The sequence below is a fragment of the Syngnathoides biaculeatus genome, chromosome 7, assembly GCF_019802595.1.
Source record: "Syngnathoides biaculeatus isolate LvHL_M chromosome 7, ASM1980259v1, whole genome shotgun sequence".
NCBI lineage: Eukaryota > Metazoa > Chordata > Actinopteri > Syngnathiformes > Syngnathidae > Syngnathoides > Syngnathoides biaculeatus.
Genome location: NC_084646.1, coordinates 13,971,724 through 13,994,198, shown reverse-complemented (window position 1 = coordinate 13,994,198; position 22,475 = coordinate 13,971,724). Strand labels below are relative to the sequence as shown.

General features: G+C 41.8%; 3 protein-coding genes across 7 annotated transcripts in view; all 3 read right to left on the bottom strand.

Moving 5' to 3' along the window:
* The window catches only part of cpamd8 (C3 and PZP like alpha-2-macroglobulin domain containing 8), a 66,331-nt gene extending 57,594 nt beyond the window's left edge, over nt 1-8,737 (bottom strand). Inside the window, exons 1-4 of one of the 2 annotated variants that reach the window (XM_061824895.1) lie at nt 8,182-8,737; nt 2,075-2,226; nt 1,740-1,762; nt 489-654 (exon numbers count right to left, since the gene is read on the bottom strand). In XM_061824895.1, coding sequence (XP_061680879.1) covers nt 489-654; nt 1,740-1,762; nt 2,075-2,226; nt 8,182-8,264 — 424 coding nt within the window. In that variant the 5' untranslated portion in view covers nt 8,265-8,737. The remainder of the gene's footprint in view (nt 1-488; nt 655-1,739; nt 1,763-2,074; nt 2,227-8,181) is intronic. The other variant, XM_061824894.1, reaches the window with a different exon arrangement.
* A 1,941-nt stretch (nt 8,738-10,678) lies between these two features.
* sac3d1 (SAC3 domain containing 1) lies at nt 10,679-15,204 on the bottom strand. 3 transcript variants are annotated; one of them, XM_061825838.1, is made up of 5 exons: nt 14,960-15,203; nt 14,362-14,458; nt 13,410-13,816; nt 12,505-12,787; nt 10,679-11,500 (listed from the first exon to the last, which is right to left on the bottom strand). In XM_061825838.1, the coding sequence occupies exons 3-5, from the start codon at nt 13,794-13,796 to the stop codon at nt 11,022-11,024; spliced, it is 1,149 nt and encodes a 382-aa protein (XP_061681822.1). In that variant the 5' UTR covers nt 13,797-13,816; nt 14,362-14,458; nt 14,960-15,203; the 3' UTR covers nt 10,679-11,021. The 3 variants fall into 3 exon arrangements, with proteins under 3 accessions (XP_061681822.1, XP_061681824.1, XP_061681823.1); XM_061825840.1 differs by lacking the exon at nt 14,362-14,458 and having other exon boundaries at nt 14,862-15,204; XM_061825839.1 differs by lacking the exon at nt 14,362-14,458 and having other exon boundaries at nt 14,960-15,204.
* Nucleotides 15,205-15,442: 238 nt separating this feature from the next.
* On the bottom strand, nt 15,443-20,552 carry haus8 (HAUS augmin like complex subunit 8). 2 transcript variants are annotated; one of them, XM_061825837.1, is made up of 12 exons: nt 20,420-20,552; nt 20,208-20,284; nt 19,995-20,056; nt 19,541-19,646; nt 19,125-19,186; nt 18,852-18,978; nt 18,261-18,371; nt 18,086-18,186; nt 17,835-17,993; nt 17,043-17,184; nt 16,463-16,604; nt 15,443-15,753 (listed from the first exon to the last, which is right to left on the bottom strand). In XM_061825837.1, the coding sequence occupies exons 1-12, from the start codon at nt 20,473-20,475 to the stop codon at nt 15,621-15,623; spliced, it is 1,278 nt and encodes a 425-aa protein (XP_061681821.1). In that variant the 5' UTR covers nt 20,476-20,552; the 3' UTR covers nt 15,443-15,620. The 2 variants fall into 2 exon arrangements, 1 of the variants encoding a protein (XP_061681821.1); XR_009795850.1 differs by having other exon boundaries at nt 15,580-15,753; nt 17,043-17,156.
* Nucleotides 20,553-22,475: the final 1,923 nt, after the last annotated feature.

The following is a 22,475-nucleotide window of genomic DNA, read 5'->3' as shown; positions in this document are numbered from 1 at the left end:
ACACCACTTTTCTCTTCAAAGTTCTTATCACACAGTTGCTGCCCGCACATTAATGCGCATAATTTGGCGATGAAGATGGAGCTTCAAGTCACAGTGCTGCCCTCATATTTTAGTAGTAACATTGAATCATCAATTAATTGGTTCAACCCCTTATATATACACAGGTACAGTATTCTGTATATCAAATATTACAGGACTCTTAATAATGTAAATACTTGGTGGTCCAGATGAAGGAACGTAGCGGCAGACCATACTTTGCCAACCCTTGTTCCGTGGTATTTAATTTGTTACATTCCACTCATGCCAATTACCAAATACCTCCTAGTTTAGTTCAACTTGACTGCATATTTTTAATACATGCATAGTGATTGATTCCTATTAAAAACACCTCTAAGGGGAAAAAAAAAAAAAAAAAAAAAAAAAAAGAAAAAAAGGATCTCGCGTGTGTATTATGTGACGAACTAGCAGGCGCACTATCAGAGGGGAACCTTTGTGTTTGGGCTTGTAGACGGGCTTGTCGGTCTGGATGAAAACAGCTGTGCCCTTGCTCTCCACCGTGACTGTGGTGTGGTTGTGGAAGATGTGGCCCCCTTCTGTGAGGTGACAGTTCCCCCACACTTTCAGGTGGGCCTGGCCTCTCAGCCCAGAGGGAACCTGGTGCCGCACACACACACAACATAACACGGGATTATCAAACACAAATTAGGTCAATGGGAAAGGAGTGAAGTTTTTGTGTTTCACACGTAATTCTGGGCCAAAAAATGCTTCATATTAGCCCCATTTTTTATGTCCTATATCTTCCACACTTGTCGACCGGTTCAAACCATTCCAACTTTAAAATAGTCAGCTAATTCAGGCCTTCCAGTGCACAGTTTTTCACATTCCAAAACTCACATATTTTTTACCATTATTCCACAATTACCATGAGAACATGCCCAACATATTTTAAGTTTTTCCTCTCAAATTACCAAATATTCACAATAAAATTCCATCCATCCATTTTCTTCGCCGCTTATCATCACAAGGGTCACGAGGAGCGCTGGAGCCTATCCCAGCTGTCAACGGGCAGGAGGCGGGGTACACCCCGAACTGTTTGCCAGCCAATCGCAGGGCACATCGAGACAAACAGCCGCACTCAGTCACACCTATGGGCAATTTAGAGTGTCCAATGAATGTTGCAGGTTTTTGGGGATTTGGGAGGAAACAGGAGTGCCCGGAGAAAACCCACACAGGGACGGGGAGAACATGCAAACTCCACACAGGAAAGGCTCAGAACTGTGAGGCTAACGCTTTCCAGCTGACCCACCGTGCCGTCCACAGTAAAATTCCCAAATTAGAAAATATTTTATATCCTTCCACATTTCTCAACCAATGTATACAATTTCAGCTTTGAACTAATGACATAGTCAACAATTAAATTAATTCTAAAGTAATGAAATTTAGTGTCAGGCCTCCAGTATTCACATGCAACGTCTCTAGAAATTGCAGCCTTTGATTTTTTTAGGTTGCTATGGTGACACAAGCTACACAGCTCTTCTCTGGTCATAACTTGATCGCTACAATTGGAGTTGGCAGTGCTGAAGAACTATGTTAGGGAGATACTGTATGCTCCACTTTTTGTGCAACAAATCATTAGGGGGAAAAAAAACTCGATACAATGCAGTACAATTCTACATTATTGCAAATCACAATAATAAATTACTCCCGTGCATCTTTAAACAAATACTTGATGGACTCACCTTCAACTTGATGGTGCCTTTGTCTAAAACACGGAAAAAAAATGGGGGAAACGCATCAAAACATTATATTTCATTCATTGCAAGTTCATTCCTGTCCAAACAACATTCATTTTTTTTATATTTATCTAATTTGAAAGTGAATAATGCATGTATTTAGTGACAAAATTGAACTTTTATCTGCACCTTTAAGGGCAATGAAGAAGAATGTACTTAAAGTATAAAGAAAAGAAAAAGAAAAAAAAAATTATGCCTAAAATTGAAATTCAATCAAAATATGCTATGCATACAAAAATAAAACCTGCATAAAAGATGATGGTGGGATGATGCGTTCTCACCAAGCACGGAGCCATGGCTGTGGGCCACTGCCTGTCCCTTCACGGACAGCTGGACCTGCACACGAGTCTCCGCTTTGGCGTTGAAGATGGTCACGCTGATGCTCTCCTCGACGCCCGCTCGGAACACCGATGGAGCGGCCACCAAGTAGCCCCTTGGAGCGGAGAACCGTGGGCAGGACGGAGGGCAGACATGGAAGAAAGAGAGAGATACCGTCAAGGTTGCTTGAGTCAGTCATTTCAGATGTGCTGCGGGTGATCATGTCGTTGTTGTAGCCAGTCAATCGCATTGATCAGTCGACTTCTAGTTCCAGGAATGCGGCCACTCCCATCGGGCGTTTCCACAGATCCATTACGGTCAGCGTAGTGTGAGCCGCTGTGTAGTTGAAGATGGGCCCTGTCCGCATTTCGGGCAGAGGTTGACGATTGTATTGTCGATATGAGCCATATTGTCATTGAGCATGCGGCTTTGTCCAGAGCGGAGTTGCGACAGTTTGGATCTTGTGGCCCGCGGAAGATCGGTTTCGGTTTTGTCCACCTTTTGTCGGGTAGCCACCATGGATGACGACCGGTTTGTTGCCGGCCACCGCGTCTTCGACCGCCGTTCGATGGAGCCTACGTGGCCCGTGTCGGTAGGCTTGTTCGTCGAACACTGTGTCGGTGGGGATGTCTTGACGGTATTTGAGGCGAAGTAAACGTGGTTGAGGTGGTTCGTTTGACACCTGACGCCATAGGTGTGCGGGTAGTCGGCAGCGTTGTAGATACTGCTCGGTGAGTAGTTCGTTGTGATGCTTCACTGGTCGGATTTTGGTCTCACAACGCAAGTGGTCCTAGTTAGACTTTGAAGGCGGCGTTCTGCTGAGTCTGGTGCTTCTTCCAGTGCAATGGCTTGAGCGAGTGAGACCACACTGGAGCGCCATTTTTGAGGACGGACCTTCCGATGGCTTTGTACGTCACAGTGAGCGTCTCGGCGCTCGGGCCCCAGTTTGAGCCGGAGATGGCTTTGAGCACGTTGGTTCGTTGGTTGACACGCTTGGCCATGTACTCAGCGTGAGGACCAAAGGTGAGCATGGTGTCCAGTACAACGGCAAGGATTTTTGGGCGGTTGACAGTTGAGATCGGTAGGTTATTGATTTTGATTGGTAGGTTAGTCCAAAATTAGGCTGAGAACGTGGTGAACAGAGGGGCCGTACTTTTTTTGACTGACAGACTGAGGTCATGTTCGACCAGGAATTGATGTACGGTGTCGTGGTACTTGTTCACACACTCACAGGTGGCATTGATGTTGGCATCGGACTTGTAGATCGAGATGTTGTCGGTATACGACGTCGTTGGGTGATCATCAGGTGTGCCCCCGGAAATGATCCATTTTCACTTAACAGATTCACCCCCGGCCCACATTTGACTTCTAAAGCAGCCAATGCCGGTGAATGTGTTTTAATTGGTCCAAAGAAACGTTTATTTACTCCAACTTCCTTTGGAATATAACATATGCACCTTGGCTTAAAAAATGGCTGGGAAACAATTTTTCAGAGATGGGTGCACACAAGGAACAGTGTATTCACAATAATTTAGAATAAAAAGGTGCATTAACACCTTTGCATGTTCAAGATTTTCATGCAGACCTACACACACACACACACACACACAAAACAAAACTAACCTCAGAAACATTCATTAGACATAAATGAGTCGGACTGTTGGACTCAGACGCAAGCACAAAGATGAGAGCAGTTCAGGCCTCTGAGACTTGAAGCGCTCATGGCTGGCAGCATAATTGCCAGCATGCCCGCTTCGCTGCAAATCCTACAGGAAGTCTACCTCCACATTTCCCTTTCCTCCTGACTCGTACGCCCATATGCACTCGCTTACACAACCAGCATACATTCCACACCAGATCAGCTTTAGAGGTAACTGTTAGTGGGCATTTCCCACTACCTGCTGCCCAATCAGCTTTGCGTGCTCTGGTCAGTAGTGGGAAGTTCATGAGTTCACTTAAGTAGATGTTTCAGCACTTTATTTGAGCAATTCTTTTCCTGACCATTTGGTTGACTTTTCTTCCTACTTGTGAAAACAAATAACAGTAGTTACCTTTTTCTCAACGTTGGCGAATGATGTCACGACGTAAAGAGGGAAGGGTGAGGTCAACCAGGGTTCAGCACTTCATGAACTGATTGTGATCTTTATAAGGCGGGTGGGGAGGGGCGGACAGCGACAGCGGTGACACGGAGAAATATAAGCCAGGGAGCCTTAACGACAACGGCAACAAATTTGGAGAAGCGAGATATTCACATATAGTGAGTAGAATTTTTTGTTGTTGTTGTTCTGCCGAGTTATCAAAACAGTTATTGTAAATACCTGACAGTAAGAATTCATTTGGACTTTTTACCTTTGTCCCCAAGCACATTTCTGAGCTTGTACTTGTAGTTATAGTGACTTATGAAAATGTATTGAATCACTACTTTTACCCAGGTACATCTACCGGAGTACAGTGTGTAAATACAATGTCTAGCTCTTGCCTTATTCTTTTGGGTGGTCCAGCAGCCCCCCGACACAACCTTGAAGTCTCTTTGGAACGAGGTAACGACTTAGATTCCACACCCTCGTTCTGACATTTAATTGAAGGAAGGGGACCCGTGACTGGGGTCACAGTGCAAAGGCCAAGCTTTGATGCTCAATAACAGGCGGTGGTAGGATGGGTGGGACTAATTAAAGTATTTGGATGAAAGACTGATCGCCATTTGGTATAGAGTGGGGGCTTCAGTGGCCATTAGGACTAGTGCCACCATATCCAGCAGATGGCGCTCTGCTTAAAAAAAGACAGTTAGCAACCTCTTATTACAGAGCACCGATTTAATCGTTTCACATCAGAGTTGCTTTATACGTCATTAACTGCATACTTGTCCAAGGTGTACACCAATTTAGTTTTCATTTCCTATCCAAGTATTCTTAACCTCTTACTTCACAACCAGGAACTGGCCTGCTATTCAACACACACACACACACACACACAAAAACAACGTTCCATTATTCAGCTGGTGTCGTTCCACCGTTTGAGTTGGAATGGAACTGTGCCACCCATCCCATACTGGTTATTACAAAGTTTTGATAAATGTCAGAAGCAGGAAATAGCCTGCTAACTAGCCTGCAGAGAACCTTTTCAACATTTCAATGACAATGAAACTGTTTCTCCAGTTGGTATTCAGCCTATCTGACAATTCTATGTATTCTATGGAATACAAACTGAAAAGACCAGAAAATATCGATGGATTTCGGCAATTAAACATGATGGATGGTGCCCAACCAAAATACATGCACGCCTGTGTAGCGATCGCTTCATTTCAGGTAAGAATTATTCGTCTCAATCTCAAATTACCAAGAAGTATTTATGATGCCAAGTTGGCTCATTTGAGAACAATGCGTGTTAAAAAAAAAAAAAAACGTCTGTCACAGAGGTTTACGGAGGTTAAGTCTGGCCTGTATCTCTTCCCTGAACGTTCCGTTTTGACGACTCTGTCCTCTTTTTTTTTCCCCAATCATAGTTAATGAATGCGAGTTTGTGTAAAACCAGGGGTCATTTCTTTAAATATTGGTATTTGCATTGAATACTAGCAGAAAAGATTGATGGATTCCAGCAAAGGTTAATGTGTCGCCGAACACATTTCCGCTTTCACGGGCCGTCAAACCGTCACTATGTGGGATCTATTCCTGATGAGAACAGATCCGGCAACAACGTATTCGTATGCATTCAGAGTTTTATACGCTTTCAAACTTTTCCGTGTAAATATCGACAATATATTCACCAGATATATGTGTTTATTCAGTTATCCAAGACAAGCGGAAGCGAATTAGCATTCCAATTTCTTATCAGCGAAAACATCGACTTTGGCATTCAATACGGACGGGTCCTTTATGCCGGGTTTATCTAATTTTTCCACATACCTTTGTTTATTTTCACCTTCTAAATGTGTGACGGTATCAGTTAAGACTCTGGGCGTTGTGCTATAAGACATATTTTCATGTCGTCTCCAACCGACTTAGCATTGAACAATGCTTTGCTAGACCGGCAATATGGTGAGATAAACAAAAGTCACGTGATTTTATGACGTAGGTGGAAAAACTCTATACTACAAGTAGTACTTTATTTGTCCGTCCTTCCATGTGTTTCAATGACAGATTTCATTTTGTCCTTCCAACATTTTGTCCTTGTTCCTCAACTACTGGCTAACTGCCTAAGCGCTCCAATCGCAGAAACAACAAACAGAAATGCTGCACTTTTGTCAAGGGTTCAATGCCACCTAGCACACATCAGCTTGCAACAATGGATAAACGTTACATTTAGTCCATTTGAAACTGTTTATATCCTTTTCTTGAAACAGGTCAGGAATATTAAAGTTGAAATGTTCATAAAGTAGATAGCGTTTAGGATTGCACATGGTAGTTTTCTTTAACTGGGCGGGTCCTGGCAAAACTTTTGCCCATCTGAGGGTTCCCTGGACGCAAAAACCGTTCAGAAACCCTGCACTACTGTAAGTAGCACGTGCAGTTCTTCATCTTTCAATTTGGCTCTTCTAAATCTATTCCCTAAGTCTGATAAGTCCGCTGGCTGCCTCCCCCGCCCACCTACTGAAGTTCACTGAAATTAGAAGTGAGCACACCCTGTTGCATGCCTGAGAGAAGGATCAGGTGGTTGGCATTACAGCGCTGCAGAATTACAGCCAGAGGCAAGTGCAGTTCCTGAGAGCTCGAGAGTGCGAGTCATGAGAAAATCCTCTGGAGGGGTTGAGGGGAAGAAAAAAAAAAAAAAGACCAAGAAATGGACTCGTTTGATCTACAACGGGCGGAAGAAAAGCGACCCTCAGATGAGCCCCCCTGGATCAGGTGCTTATATACGGAGTCACGTGGCCTTCTCGCTGGAAACAGTTTTGCCTCAGATTCATTTTGCCCCAAACTTGAGAAAACGTGTCTCTGCTATGTATTTACTCTCGTCTTGCCACACTCAGGAATAACATCTCAAGGTCACTCTTCAATGATTCCAGAAAGTGCTGGACAAATAATAATCATTCAGTCAGAAGGAGCAGCACTGGAGCCGAGTGGTCAGCACTTCTGTCTTACATTTCAGGTTCTGGGTTTGAATCTCGTCTCATTTTGTGTTTCCATATTTCCGAGTGGTTCTTGAGTTTCTTCTCTCATTAAAAAAAAAAAAAAAACAAAGGTTAGTGAAGAGTCTAAATTGTGCAGAGGCGTGGCAGTAAGTCGGAATGCTTGACTGCTGACCAGTCCAGGGCGTACACCACTCCCCTCACCAAAAGTCAGCACAGAGAGGCTTACATTGTTAAATAAAAGAAAAACACTTTCATTCTCGTATGAGCTGAAATAAACTGTCATTAAGTGTTTTCGGGGTTGGTTCCCTCCCTAAAAAAGAAAAAAAAAATCATCCAAAAGGTGAAAGTGCCGCTTCCAAACCATGATTATGCAGGGGATCCACTGAAGCTTTTGTATTGTGAATCTGCGAATAGTTGACACTCCTTAGAATTCCCATGAAAAAAAAAATACAAATGAATGTGGAAATTGGGGGAAAAAAAAAAAAAAGAAAAATAACATGCACAAACAAGCTGGGGCTTGGATAAAATAAAGCAACAATAAGTTTCTGCAAATAAGAGGGGATAGCTTCCTAAAAATCCACCAAATAGGTACTGTACATGCGATCAACCTGCCAGGTCCAGGTTGTATCCTACTTCTTTCACCAAAAGCCAGCTGAAATAGACTCCAGCTCACTCTCGACCTTCACGGGGGCAAGCATTCTAATATTAAAAAAATAGAAGAACAATGGATGGCATTGCATTGGTTTCCTCTTGGTGTGCAGCTAACTAGCAACCAGTCCAGGGTGGATCCCATTTCTTTTGCCAAATCAGCTGGGATAGATTCCAATCGATCAGCCAAAACCCTGATGAGAACAACCTCTGCAGAAAGTAGATGGGTGGCTTTGCATCCCCCATCCGACGATGCGCCCACAAACACATGCAACCACTATTACAAGCTTTTGTTGTTGTTTGTTTGTTTGTTTGTTTGTTTCGCATCTGGAGAGAATAAAGTTGGACAGCACTTACCCCTTCTCGTGTGCAGCAGTCGCGCTCACTTTGCACATGAATAAAGTCCACCCCAGGAGGCTCAAAGCTGTCACACGCAACATTTTAGGCGCGAGGAGGGTTTCCGATGTGGTCCCCTCCACTCAGATCCACACACACACACACACACACTTAAAAAAAAAAAAAAACTTGAATGAATGTGATCAGCGATGCTTTTTTTTATTATTATTATTTTGTTAGAAGCCCTTCAGTCTCTTCATTGCTCTCGACGGCTCGGTTGCAAAGATCATCAGCCCTGCCCTTCTCCCATGTGCCTTCTCCTTCGCTTCTTCACCCGCCCGGGTTCCTTTCGCTCAGATTTCAGCATTACAAAAATCGGCGAGCGGGCTCCCACCTCGCCGTACAACAACTAAAATATTTTTCAAATATGTATAAATAAATACCAACAACGGGAGGAAAATTCTATTGAAAAATCAGCAGTGAAAAAAGGAAATCTCCGTTTAATCCTAAACTCAGCGAGGAGCTCCGCTTTGCTTCACTATCCGTCACAGACTGAAGCCTGCAACGCAAAGCACGGCGCACACACTTACACTAACGCGCACGTGAACGCGCACGCGCGCGCACACGCCCCACTGCAATTTGTGTGTTGAACTGTTTATCCACACGTGTTTCTGAGAGTGGGTTGGGTGGATTTTGCTGGAAAGCAACGAAAGGGCAGTTGCTCGTGGAGGAAAAGAGCGTCTCCGATGACTTTTTAAATAAAAAACAAAAACGGGTAAATGCTGAAAAATGTGGTCATGTAGGAGTTTCCTTGCTGTGAGCGGAAGACGGCGTGGCAGTTCTATGCTGCCGCTGTGCGGAGAGAAGAGGGAGTGCATTTTCGTCAAGCCAAATACACGTTCAAAAATGAAAAAAAAAAAAAATGTATATATAGAATTATGCAGCAGAGATTTGCAAACATTTTGACTTGCAATTCAATGAAACTACCATTTAAATTATTTTTTTCATTTTATTTATTTTCTTATTTATATTCATGACCTGTTCATTAGCAAGAATTGTAACCGAATTTCATTGAATTTAGTTCAGCCCACATTCGTCGGATGCTAGCTGACCTGCATCTCTTCCACCCACAACATGGATGCGAATGAAGAGCAAACAAACGTGCAGTCCATCTATCTATCTATCCATTCCCTGAGCCGCTTATCCTCACAAGGGTCGCGGGAGTGCTGGAGCCTATCCCAGCTCTCAATGGGCAGGAGGCGGTACACCCTGAAGTCGTTGGCAGCCAATCGCAGGGCACATAGAGACAGACAACAGTCGCACTCACAATCACACCTAGGGGCAATTTAGAGTGTCCAATTAATGTTGCATGTTTTTGGGATGTGGGAGGAAACCGGAGTGGCTGCAGGAAATCCACACAGGCACTGGGAGAACATGCAAACTCCACACAGGCGGGGCCAGGATTTGAACCCCAGTCCTCAGAACTGTGAGGCCAATGGTCTAACTAGTTGTGCCACCATGTTGCCCAAACGTGGAGTCAATCCTGGCAATTTACCCAGTTGATTGCTACATTGAGGGACTTTTCCAAACATTTTTTTTACTCAAGGAGATAACTGTGCTGAGGATTGCCAGACATGATGCCCATTTATCCACAAGTTAGAAACTTTTGCCCGTAGTATGTGGTACACTTCGAAAATCACTGCGCTGGGTCATTTCAGAGCTTTCAATTGGCGGGAAGCTGAGTAATTGTTAATTATACTTGTTTTATTAATACACCAGTCCCTTTATGGAGCTATGTATTTTTAGGTGGTACATAATTTGAGAATTATTTGGACTATTTTTGACTGCCAAGATGGGTCTGACAAACCCTGTTAGAGAACAAATTATACACACAGTAACACAAAAATTATTAAACTAAAAAGAAATATCTATAATAGAAAATGTTTTGTCTTTTTCTAGCAAATTCCACATTTACTCTTGTAATATTTCTTTTTTTCCCCAATAAAGTATTATAGCCTTTTCTTGAAAATACTAAGAATAAACTACTACAGTACAACTTTTTTTCAATGATTTTAACTGCTTTCAGTGTTTCAATTTTGTCATGAAAAATTTTTCCCCCAACATTACAACCATTTTTGTAGATTTCTTTCAAGATTAGACATCCGTCCATCCATTCTCTTAGCCGCTCATCCTCACAAGGGTGGCGGGAGTGCTGGAGCCTATCCCAACTGTCAACGGGCAGGAGGCGGGGTACACCCTGAAGTGGTTGTCACCCAATCGCAGGGCACATGGAGACAAACAGCCGTACTCACAATCACACCTCGGGGCAATTTAGAGTGTCCAATTAATGTTGCATGTTTTTGGGATTTGGGAGGAAACCCACGCAGGCACGGGGAGAACATGCAAACTCCACACAGGTGGGGCCGGATTGAACCTGGGACCTCAGAACTGGGAGGCCAACGCTGTCAAGCTGATCCGCCATGCCGCGAAATAGGACACTAAAGACAAGATTTGGCAAGGAAAAAGTAGTTTAATAGTTTTTTAAGACCAAAGGGTTCCAAAGGGTTGTTCTTAGAACAAACGTTACAAAACTAGATCTAGTCCATTTCACCGCGAAATCAAATCAACACTTTAAAATATTTCATTTCTGCAACTTTTATTACAACTCAAAAGCAAATCCTAAAACATGAATCCCAAAAAGTGCATTTGAATGTAAACGTGCTTTCCAATTCACTCCAGTACAAAAAGCGGAAGGCTCAGCCACGCTGCCATAGAAGTGTAAATTGAACCACGTTGATTATTGTGGTGGTAGTTTACAAGGAGCTCAATCTAAACAAGTTTCACGATTGTTGTGATTTCAATTAGGCCTTTTGCCAAACGCCACCATGAAGAATGCTGCCAACGCTGAGGTCTTTGTGCTTCTCAGTGGCAATGTTGTGATAAAGAGAGCAGCACAGCTTCCCTTGTTCCGGCTCAGCAAAGGAGGCCTTGGAGAACACCACTTCCCCGTCCGTGTTGACCTCCACGCCACACTCTTGACACAGCGTGCTCGTCAGAGTCTTCTCCAAGGCGAGAAGCTTAGACAGCACGTCTAGCGGGAAGCGACAGTTCCGGCTGTTGTAGCCGTGGCTGTACACGAGCAGCAGGTCCTTACGGCTCGCCGTCACGTGACGGTGCAGAGCGCAGGCCTGCAGGAAGCTCAGGCGCCGGGCGCAGCGTAGCAGACGTACCGGGTTCCGCTCCAGGAAGGAGCGGTTGATGGAGACGGCGAGCGCGACGGAGGGGGCGCGCCGAAGGGGTGTCGGAAGCTCCGTGATGTGCTGCATGGCGCGAGGGGAACCTCGGGGAAATTAAGTATAAGATTTATTAGAGACTCTTGCATCCAGTTTCTATACTGTTCATTCTCAATTCGGTCGCTGGTGTGCTGAAGACGAGCCGAGTCGAGCCGCGCTGACTTTTGGGCGAAAAGCAGGATACACGCGGAACTGGCTGCCATTCTATCACAGGACACGTGGACAAACAAGCACTCATACTCACCGACAATTCTCTGAAATTCATCACGACTGATGTCCGCAAAGTCAAACATCCTTGAGCTTTCATGCAGTCATTTTAAGACAGCAACAAATGAATTCACAAGAAGACACAACTTGCTCCATAATGCGTGTCCACCTGCACACGTCATCGAGGAAACTTCATGAAAACATGACGTGAATGTGAATTCCTCCTAAATTATCGGCAAGATCTTTTTACTTTCTGTAACCCAGCACCAGTGTCTATTCTTGTTCAAGTTCTAACTAGTAATTGCAGGCTATATTAAGATGCATGTGTGTTCGTTTTCGGATGAAAGGCACAGTGGGCAACAGGAGAAAAATCCAAAAGAACCAAAAATGTCATTTTTCAGAAAACATTGACAACAACAATGGATTTGAGTAACTGATCCGAGCTTGTATTTTATCATGCATCTACTAGAATTTAGTTTGATGGCGCAGCTATGACTGAGCTCTATGAACTCTGACAAGTCAACAAAGAAACGTGTGAACTTATTCATTAAACACACACACACACAGTTGAAACCGGAAGTTTACATGCACTATGCAAAAACACACACTTCATTTTTTGTCTTACTGTCTGAAGTCAAATCAGACTAAAGCTCTCCTGTTTCAAGTCAGTCACGATCATCAAAATTATTTTTGTTAAATACCACAATAATGAGAGAATTAGAATGATGAGACAAAAAAAAGAAACAATTTGTGTTTTTGTAGTGTATGTAAACTTCTGGCTTCAACTGTTTATCAAGGTGTACCTAATAAAGTGTCCAAAAATGTCAAACGTAAAGAAACCCACCTAAGTTATAGAGTAAGCCGAGAGCCTGGAACTCCTCCTGGTTGGGATGCGGCCCCGTTCCCCGCGCGTAGCAGTCCAGCAGCCAGCTGAGGTTCTCCTGTAGGTGCGTGTCATTGATGCGAGGGTCGAAAATTCTCAGGGGCTCTCCGCAGAGTCGGTACGAGGCGTACACGAGGAAGCGCACCGTCCGCTCCAAAATGGGCACACAGTCCGGCCCGTGCACCCTCAGGATGATCATGTCTTGCTTCACGCTGCGCAGGCGATCGAAAACAAAACTGTACACCTGGAACACATGATGAAAAGTTGTTGGTTCAAGTAGGCCTGGGCGATAACTCTTAAATAAATTTACTAAATCTGATTGCCTGTATTTTTTTTTTTTCACAAAAAATATGACTTTTTTTTTTTTTAAACAAAAGTTTGTTTGTTTAGGGTTTTTTTTCTGAAAAAAATGTACACAAAAAAATCATTTTGAAATTGTAATGGATATTTTTTTCCACTTCACATTCGGGAAAACCAAAAGTCAACATAATTCAGATTTCAAATTCAAACCACTTCTTGTGGCTGATATTGTGTTTGCCTTTCTTGTCAAGCGAAAATGTTTTTGCTCATTTTGTTTCTTTCTTAGGGGTAAGTAAAGTTCAGTGACTTACTTTTTTCTAGTCATTCGAGGGTTTGGAAAATTTGCCAAATAGAGCGACCAAATCACGAAGTTGCACAACTGACTTTGTAAAACTAGCCCCTCTATGTCTACAACCATGTTGCTAGTATAGGTAGTGCACATCAGCAGACAGATTATGAACTACGCAAGCAGTAACACAAAGAAAATAGGTTTTAAAAAAAAAAAGACCTGTAGAATAAAAATGGACTAATCATACGGATCAATCAATGTAAAAAATGCTACTAACCTCAGTCCAAGGATGCAGACGAGGAGACGCAGCGACCTCATCAATGAGGTAACACACCGTTTTCAGCAACACTGGAGGGGGACGCAAGTCGGCAGAGTTGGTAGAGTCTTTCCCAGCCGCCGGTCTACAATACTCTTTGACAACCCGCATTGGGTCAGCTCGGGGTCTGCGGTCTTTCTCCGTGCCCGCCAACATCTCGAAGCGATGCAGGCGATTCTGGGATTCGCGGTTGCGCAGCTCCCCAGCGGGACACATTGTTTGGCATACGCCCCTTGGTAGGGTATCATCAGTACCCTGCCCAGACTTGACATCTTCCTTCGTTTCTCTTGGATGGGATTTACCGCGGCCATGTCCCTTGTTCCTCCTTCTTCTCTCTTCTTTGTACATCCTTCCTCAGGGAGGTGGAGCTGCATGGGGGAAGGATAACGACACGTGAGAGAGCATAAAGACAAAACATAAAGATTACATCGATTCGGGTTTTTTTTTGTTTTTTCTCCTCATTAAGGCAGCGAGTGACCTATAGTCTAGAGAACTGTTCACATTGCTGGAAAATGCAGTCTTGTCCACCAACATATTTTACTACTTTTCGACAAAACTACAGCGTCACAGGCAACGTTTAACTCGGGGGCGTTTACATGCTTCCGTCATCGTTTTTACTACTAGCTTCGTCTAAATAAAGCAATTTCACCAAGGTTGAATAAATAAATGTTCCTACTAAAAAACGACCATTCCTTATTTTTCATTTCATGAGCTGTTATTATCGCCTACGGAAGAAAACGAGTTAGCAAAGCGACGAAATTCGCTATATGGCAAAATCGCGCGCTTCATCACTGTAAAAAGCCATATAAAATATTTATACATATAAAATCATACAGTAAATAAGACTTCAATTTAATGGCATTGCACTAAATTAAAAACATAGTTTGTTCGACTAAAAGAGGGACAGACTCACTGATGATCGCCGAACTTCATTGACACTTGTGTACAAACACTTCTTCTACAGCCTCTCAAATGGCGCTAACCAAACATTCTAAGCACCACACTGCCACCTATCGGAAAAATTGGTATGCTTACAATTCAAGCATTGTCTGTCAGGGTTCTCCTGACCGTGAGTTGCAATAAATAATAAAATGTTACAAAATTTGATTTTTTTTTGCCAGAGTGAATCAAAATAAAAAGCGATTTTTTTTGCAAGATGTTTAAGAGATTCACATAATATGAAAAACATAAAATGTGAAACTAAAAAGTGTTTTAAAAAAAATGTGAAAACACGAAACAAAATAGTCAACAAAAGACGAAGTGAAAAAAATTGAAAATAAGCTACAAAACTGTACTTACATTTACAAAATGTGAATTAAATATACTAGAAATGCATTTTAAAAACTGCTTTACGTAATTTTGCTCAAGTTCTAAATGTTAGGAGTTTCACACCACCATCATTTTTACTCTTACTTGAATATGTCGTTGCACTGGTCTAGAACAGGAACTGCCAACGGGTAAAGGCCCTCTGTACAAGCTTAACACAATGTGGGACGTTGACATACTCTTACCTGTTCTAAATGAAGAAGACTTTACATATTGCACATCAGTGACTCTTATAAGAATAGTTCTGATAAACAGAAATGTCTCTTGTTCTTTTCACTTTGTTGTTCTTTGTTCTGAATGTCGTACCAGGGTAGCACCAACTGCCAGAGAAAATTTCAGTTTTTACACACTTTGCGAATAAAGCTCATTCTGATATTTAAATGCAAATGTTTTTAGTCCACTACAATAAAGGAAATGCCCCGAGCTGCTTTTATTTATCCTTTAATTGTGCACACAAAAGACAAATGGAGCTAATCCAATGTGATCACAATGACCAGTGTCACATGACTCCGATTCACCAATCAGATTCCCCACGAAGGAGTTATATGACCTGATGGACACAAGCCCTTTGTGGGCCAACGAAAGAGACTTATTTTGGGGGAAAAGTATTTGTGCAAGATGTGTGTATCGAACTGGTAGCTTCACATTAATCCGTACCAAAGTAGCTCTCAATTTCAAAAGGATGATGACCTTCACTTTATTATTCAGCCACATTTAAATTTCATACAATTAAAGAGACACGCAAACAAACACAAAAAGTAGAAAATGATGAACGCTGCACAAGTAAGACTTCAAAGGGCAAAGGTGGCGATGCAAAGCGCTTGTATTTCGTAAACCCACACACTATCAGACACACGGTTTTGGGCAAAAAAGCTCCTTGACTCTTGCGAGGCCCAGTTGCTCCTCTTCCAGAGCCTGCTGTGCTTGGACGGTGTGACAGGAGATCAACGATGACAGTTCCAGTAGTTCGGAAGACACCCTAAAATAGCAGGAAAAACAAAATTTGAAGCCTTGACAAATTGACATTAGGTGCGATCAACTCTATACCATACAGTTGATAATTCAGACATCCTTTCATAAAGAGCAAATTAGCACAACTAGTACTAAGCTATTCATTGATTTTATCCATTCATTGAAATTCAAAATAACTTCCCAGGATGATCAGTTCTGCATGTCCCCCGCTGACACTAACATGTCAATGTGAAAAGGGATCAGCTGGTTTTGCAGATACTCTTGCCAAGTGTGTAATATGGTAACACTTTTACAATCTTTTGGTGGACTTAAAAATTAAAAACAAACAGCAATCTTAATTCCTGTTAAGAATGAGACAGTAAAAGCTAGAGAAAGACATTGATTGGTGCCAATTTATACTTTGGAAGATTTTGACCAGAGTTGTGTCCTTTAAAAGGTGGAAATATTTTGCACATGTCACATTGCCTCATTTGTACAAAGTGCACATAAGAAAAGTTAATTTTGAGAGTTCAATTGAATTGAAACTAATATTTTTTTTATAAGTTGATTAAACAAGTCCATACTTTGCAGAAGGTCAAATAAATAAATTAATTAATCTTAAAAGAATAAATAAATACCGAAACTTATGAACCATTGTGAACCTTGTGTGTGAAAGAACCATACACTGAAGTCCCATGTGCTACAACCTTATGAGGGTCTTTGGCTTGAGCACCTACCCACATAACTGCTGACTCAAGTCTTTTGCGGTCTTCTTAATTCCTTTAAGGGACTCCAAAGCGACACAGTTGCCCTCGTGATCTCCAGTTGTGCACTCCCTCAGAAGAGTTTCACTCTCCTTCAAAAACACCTCTGCTTCCCCTGTGGGGGACACACACACGACAAAAAAAAAAAATAAATAAATAAATAAAATGGGAGTGGTTTACACGGAGCCCCTAAAGGGAGATTGAAAAAATAAAATAAATTTGTCATTGTAGTGAATAACTACTCCATTCCATGTGTGGATGTATAAAAGACCCTTATTCAGGAAGCTACCACTAGGAGGTAAATAAGCTACAACCCATAGGTAGCTGTTTTTCGACATTCTCATTGTAATAGTAACTTACTTATGAGTAAGTTACTCATTACAATGACAAACTTTTTTTTTTTTTCTTTCCCAATGTCCCTTTAGGGGTCCGTAGGTTTAAGGGTTTTTACATTCATCCATTTTCATACCTCTTAATTTGCAATCGTTGTTTAGATGTGACTAAATGACAAGCACATTTACAACAGTATATAAAAATAAACAATATAACTGACTGAGAAATTCCCGGCCGTCACCGCCAATGTGGACGTTCTTGACGGGTAGCTCGTGTCGGGTGGTGTCCACAGCTGAGGCGAAATCTGTATATGCTTCTGTGAACGGTTTTGCACCTTCAAAGGCAGGAGTCAAAGTGGAGATCTAACAGCGCAATCAGATGATATTACAGTCACTCACATTTGAAAAATGTACAGGTGTGGTCAGTCACGCCCGCAGATATAAAGTTACGGGTGTGTGTTGTGTTTAATTATGAGCGTACCGCTTTAAGAGCAGGGAGGGGTGGGGGGGGGGGTCAGCTAAACTAGGAAGTAGAAGTAGGCTGAGCAGAGACCTGGCGCTTCAGTGTTTAAAAAAAATAAAATAAAATAAAAAAATAAATAAGAGACAGGCTGCGGTTCACTGCACTGGATCAGTTTTCACGTGTGCAGTGGCGCATCTTAGAGGGAACATTGGTCAAGACTACACAAAATAGGCAACATTTTTCAATATTTTTGAGTTTCTACTCAAAAATTCTACGTGCGGGATTTTTCGTGCTCAACTGTGCAGATTTGTGAGTGCGATGGCGTGCGGGCCCATCAAATCACAGTGACTGATATTACACACTGACAGCATCATTTTATACAATTAAGATAATCAGCAAGATCAAAAAAAAGAATTAAAAAAAAGTGTTCAAACAATTTTCATATACAATCCCCCCCCCACCTCCCTGTGAGGAGCAAAGTATTCTCTGGAAAAGTTGAAATAAAAAAATAATACTATTTTTTTGTTTTAATAAACTTTGCCTTCCTGACCTGCAAATCCAGAAGCTCATTGGTTTGCATCCGCATCTCCATGAGGCGATACTGGCGCTTCTTCGCCATCACCTCACTGCGCAGCGCCTCCTCCAGCTCCATGGCTTGGAGTAACCTCGCTTCCGCCTTGGCCTTCAGCTTGGTCGTGTTATGCGCAGTCTAACATCAAACAAAGCTGTTCAATCGCACCACATTTTGCTTCAAAAGTTAAAAAAAAAAAAAAAAGATTGATCAATTTGGGAGGTGCACACCTTTGCTGTGATATAAGTCAGGAGTAACGATTGCATCTCGATCCACTTCTTCTCTTCTGGGTTCCTTTCAGCATCGTCAGTCTTTTTGAGCACTGTTTTATCTTAGAAGTTGGCCAGAACGCCATAAGAGCTCAGTCTAATTTATAATAGGAACACGGGCAAATGGTTATTTTACCTGAAATGACTGACACGTCAAAATTAGGCTGAACGGAGTGTCCGTCGGAGAAAGTCGATTGCAAGACGGTCTTTCCCAACAGTGAAGGCTCATTTTTATGTGACTCCTCAGCTGAAAACGCATTAATGCATCTATTTCAATTAGTCATCACAGGAAATACAGCAAATTTGTGTATCAATAGTTCATTTGATTGGCAATCAAAAAAAAAAAAAAAAAGAAAAAAAAGGAAGCTAAACAGGTTTTCATCAATCAGGGTGCCCTACAATTGGCTGGCAACCAGTTCAAATTGTACCCCGCCTCCTGGTTGAAGATAGGTGGGATGGGCTCCAGCACTCTGGCGAACCTTGTGAGGATAAGCAGCTCAAAAAGAAAATTGATGGATACTTTTTATGTATACAGTATATATTTACATAAAGAAATCAATTAATTTTAAAATTTTGATCCAACCCTAAAATTGAAAAAGATGGCTTTTTTTAAACGTTGGAATAAATAAAATTGAGACTTTTTGTTCTGATTGCCTTTTGAAAAATGGAAAGAACAACCGACACACAGATTCCTGTGCACTTAATTTTTATTTTCGACATTACGTACCGGTTCCCAAAGAAGGCGAGCCTATTGAGTGTCGTGTAGGGGTGCCCACCCTAACTTTGGCATGGCTGGGTTTAGGTGACAAGAATCTCTGTGGTACATTCCCAGAAATGTTGCTGAGAGAGTTACTCTGTGGACGAGAGAATGCAGTAGTCACGGGAATGTACTGATAGCCAATGATTGGACTTAACAGGTAGCAAGAAAACATTTTGCCCAAGTTTCAATTTAAATGTCATGAAAAAAAAAACAAAAAAACATGCACATTCTTTGTACTACCTTTGAAAGAGATAACTTCTCAGCAGCCTGCATGTACCGAGACGGGACGACGGTTCCATTTACTAAATAAGAAGTACAATGTGGTGAGGGAGGAGAAAAAAAAAATTCTAAAGTAACAGTGACAATGAAGTGCGGTGTAATAAGATGTGAATTTTGTAGTGGAATCTGACGTTGACATGCCACATGTGTTGATTTGTGCTCACAGCTTGTTACATATTAGTGGTGTGACGTTCACTGCACATTAGGTTCATCAAATACTTTCAAATTGTTCATTGGTAAGAATTTAAGTGGGAATGCTCATCTAAACTGTGTTTGCCCAGAATATTAAAAGCATTAAACGCCTCATGCCCAAAGTCATCTGGAACACGCTGCAGTTCATGCAGTTCCTAAAATGCAGAGATGCATAGTTTACTTACACATTCCCATTGAGCATCTCGGGGAGGTGACTTTTACATTGGCACTGGCAAGTTTGGGCGCAAGTCTCTGTGGTAAACTTGCAGATTTGCCTTTCGGGTGGTTACCCTATAAGGGGGGTTGGGGGCGCGGGGATGCAATGATAAAAAAGTCAATGTCTGCTGCTTCAAGACATATAAATTCAATTCTATAACAACTACAGCAGGGCAATTAAACAAATTGTATCAATGTATTTGTCAGGACGATTTTTATATTTTGTTTTTCTTCTGTAATAAAAAGAGCATCAACGCTGCTTCCACTAAAACAGCTGTGAAGAGAGTAAAGCTTTTTTACAAACGCAGTCTTGCCAACTTGCAAATGGCAACTAAATGTGGAGCAACTTTACTTTCAAAACTTTATTAAAATGCGATTGAATTGCATTTAAGACCATATCAGGCCGCCCCAAAGAGAACCCACCTTTGAACCTGACGTCCTCTCGTCAGCAGCAAGGGACTGAGACACGGCAACGACTTCATTTGCTAAATAAGAACAACAATCTAAAAATATTAACACTTGTGGAAAACGCCACGTTAAATCTGATTTGAGATTATGGCCGTGCGATTGTAATTGTCAAGTGTCATATCACTTTCGAAAACGAAAAATACACAGGACCTATTTGACGCAACTTACATTTGTTCACAGCGCGAAGGGGTTTCTTCCCATTCGCGTTCTGGTTTGTTTTACGAGCGCCGCTGACACCTCTTAAACTGAAAAACAAACACTCGAATTGCGGTTACGATGAAAACGCAGAAAACGCTACTTATGAACTCTTCATTTACGATATACGATATGAAAGAAGAAGGGAATGACGAAACGCAACAACAACAAAAAAAAAAAAAAACCTTTTTCCATCGCTGCATAAATTTTGAATTCCGCTTGTCGTTCTCCTGGAGGCCATACTTTTGTTTTTGGAAGAAGCCCGCCCTGCTCCTCAATTTATACACCGAGAAGAAACAAAGAGCATCGCATTGGTTCCGCCATTCATTTTTTTTTGTGACGGAAGCGTTCGGCGTTGACACGCGTGGCGTAATATTGTTCTCAGTTTTATCTTTTAATCATATATGCACACAAAACATTATTCAATTCTCAATTATTCATATAATATTGAAAAATAGAATACACACTGACTAATTTGGCATGTGCTTTGTAAACATCCAGGGAGGATGTCAGGGTTCCGCAACATACAGCTCCAGGGCCATATCAAGCTCTTTTATCCTGCTTCTGCTGTGGGTCTTTGAGACTTTTGAAAATAAACGTGGTCATTTTAATTGGCGCTTTCTTTTTTACCATGCAATTTTAAATTTCAAGAGTATGGTGCGCTTAACAGATCCATCCACTTATTTTCTGAGCCGCTTAACCTCACAAGGGTCACGGGAGTGCTGGAGCCAATCCCATCTATCATCAGGCAGAAGGCAGGGTACACCCTGAACTGGTTGCCAGCCAATCATAAGGCACATAGAGACGGGCCTCTGTAGTGAGCTATTCAACACACTTGGTAAGCAATGCGAGACAAGAAGTTTCTGAGGAAACCAAAGCAACTGTACGCTGAGGCTCAGAGTAAAAATCACACTAACCAGCTACAATAAACACTTTAATTAGCTATTATTTGGTGTCTATTGTCCCAGTTGCTGAAAGCAAAGTTGAATTATATCAGACTGATGTGGATTTAGATTTTCAAGATTACCGGTTCCATAATGTTATATCCTATCATTTATTATTTATCCATTTTATTTCCATATACTTTCAACATCTATTTTATTTTGTATCTGTAATTGTTTCTTCTGGTTTCAAAAACTTTACATTCGTGCCATCATTTCAGATCGTCACGGTGATCGTATGGCAGCCTGGAACAACGTCCTACCACATCTTTAACCAGCCATTGTAAGATAGCTGGTATCAAATACTGTATATGCATGTATATGCTAATCCTCCACAATGCACAATGGCAAAGAGACTTTTGTTACTTAAGACAAAGTCTTGAAGAAACAAATTGCGTGGTGATCCCCGCCTGTCTGAGCTGCTCTCGGCCAACACGTGAGACAATGGGAAGGTAGCGGGTGTGGGCCGGGAGGATTCCTACAACCCTATCATTGACGTGAAGAAGATGAGCGAAAAAACACATAAAAGTTAAGAAAAGTCTCTAGGAAGACTTATATCAGTAATGTGATATAGTGAGTGCGTACCGGTACAGTTAGTGACTGAAATCCATTTGTTGTGGGGAATACATTCTAGATCTACCTGTAATAGATTAAAATCGGTGATCGAATAGACATTATTATTCTTTAAACACACTAAAACAGATTAAAATGCTCATTATGAATCTATTTGAACACAAAATGACAAAGGATAAACTATATTGTAATTGTAGTGCAGGATGACGTGAGACTGGCTGTGAGCTATGGCCGAGAGACGAAATTTTTTTGCAAGGACAAATGGCACAAAAAAATCACAGTCAATAGTAGAACAATTAAAAAGAAGAAGAAGGGGACTACAATGTATATAAAAAGTCAACACACCTCTGTTGAAATGAGCATATGTACAATTCTTCCAAAGACACTTTGGGTGAAAATGATGACAGACCGTAATCTTTCTTTTAAATATTGACGAAAGAAGAAAGAATTGACTGCAGCAAAAAGACACTTTTTTTTTGTTTGCTGAGGGTTAAAGCGCAGCGGCTTGAGCACCAACAAGTGGCAATGTGTGCACGTGTCTGGTGGCCAACAGCAGCTCCCGCGTGAGTCTGCCTATTTTATTGCTGTTCTCCCGGCTGTAAAGTGAATTTGTGACCGTTGGCTCTTCTTTCCTACATGCGAGGGGATGACAGTATTTGTAAAAAATAGATTTTAAAACGGACATCTTTAAAAATCTACAACATAGCGGGGTAACGATAAACTGCGG

Coding starts and splice junctions, on each gene's coding strand:
- sac3d1 (XM_061825840.1), bottom strand. CDS start 13,796: ATGTACAAAGAAGAGAGAAGAAGGAGGAACAAGGGACATGGCCGCGGT. Junction 12,788..13,409: donor GTCTGCATCCTTGGACTGAG/GTTAGTAGCATT, acceptor CATGTGTTCCAG/GTGTACAGTTTTGTTTTCGA. Junction 11,501..12,504: donor CGGCTTACTCTATAACTTAG/GTGGGTTTCTTT, acceptor AATTTCCCCGAG/GTTCCCCTCGCGCCATGCAG.
- haus8 (XM_061825837.1), bottom strand. CDS start 20,475: ATGGCCTCCAGGAGAACGACAAGCGGAATTCAAAATTTATGCAGCGAT. Junction 19,647..19,994: donor AGAGGACGTCAGGTTCAAAG/GTGGGTTCTCTT, acceptor CCCCCCTTATAG/GGTAACCACCCGAAAGGCAA. Junction 18,187..18,260: donor TGACGTGTCAGTCATTTCAG/GTAAAATAACCA, acceptor CCAACTTCTAAG/ATAAAACAGTGCTCAAAAAG.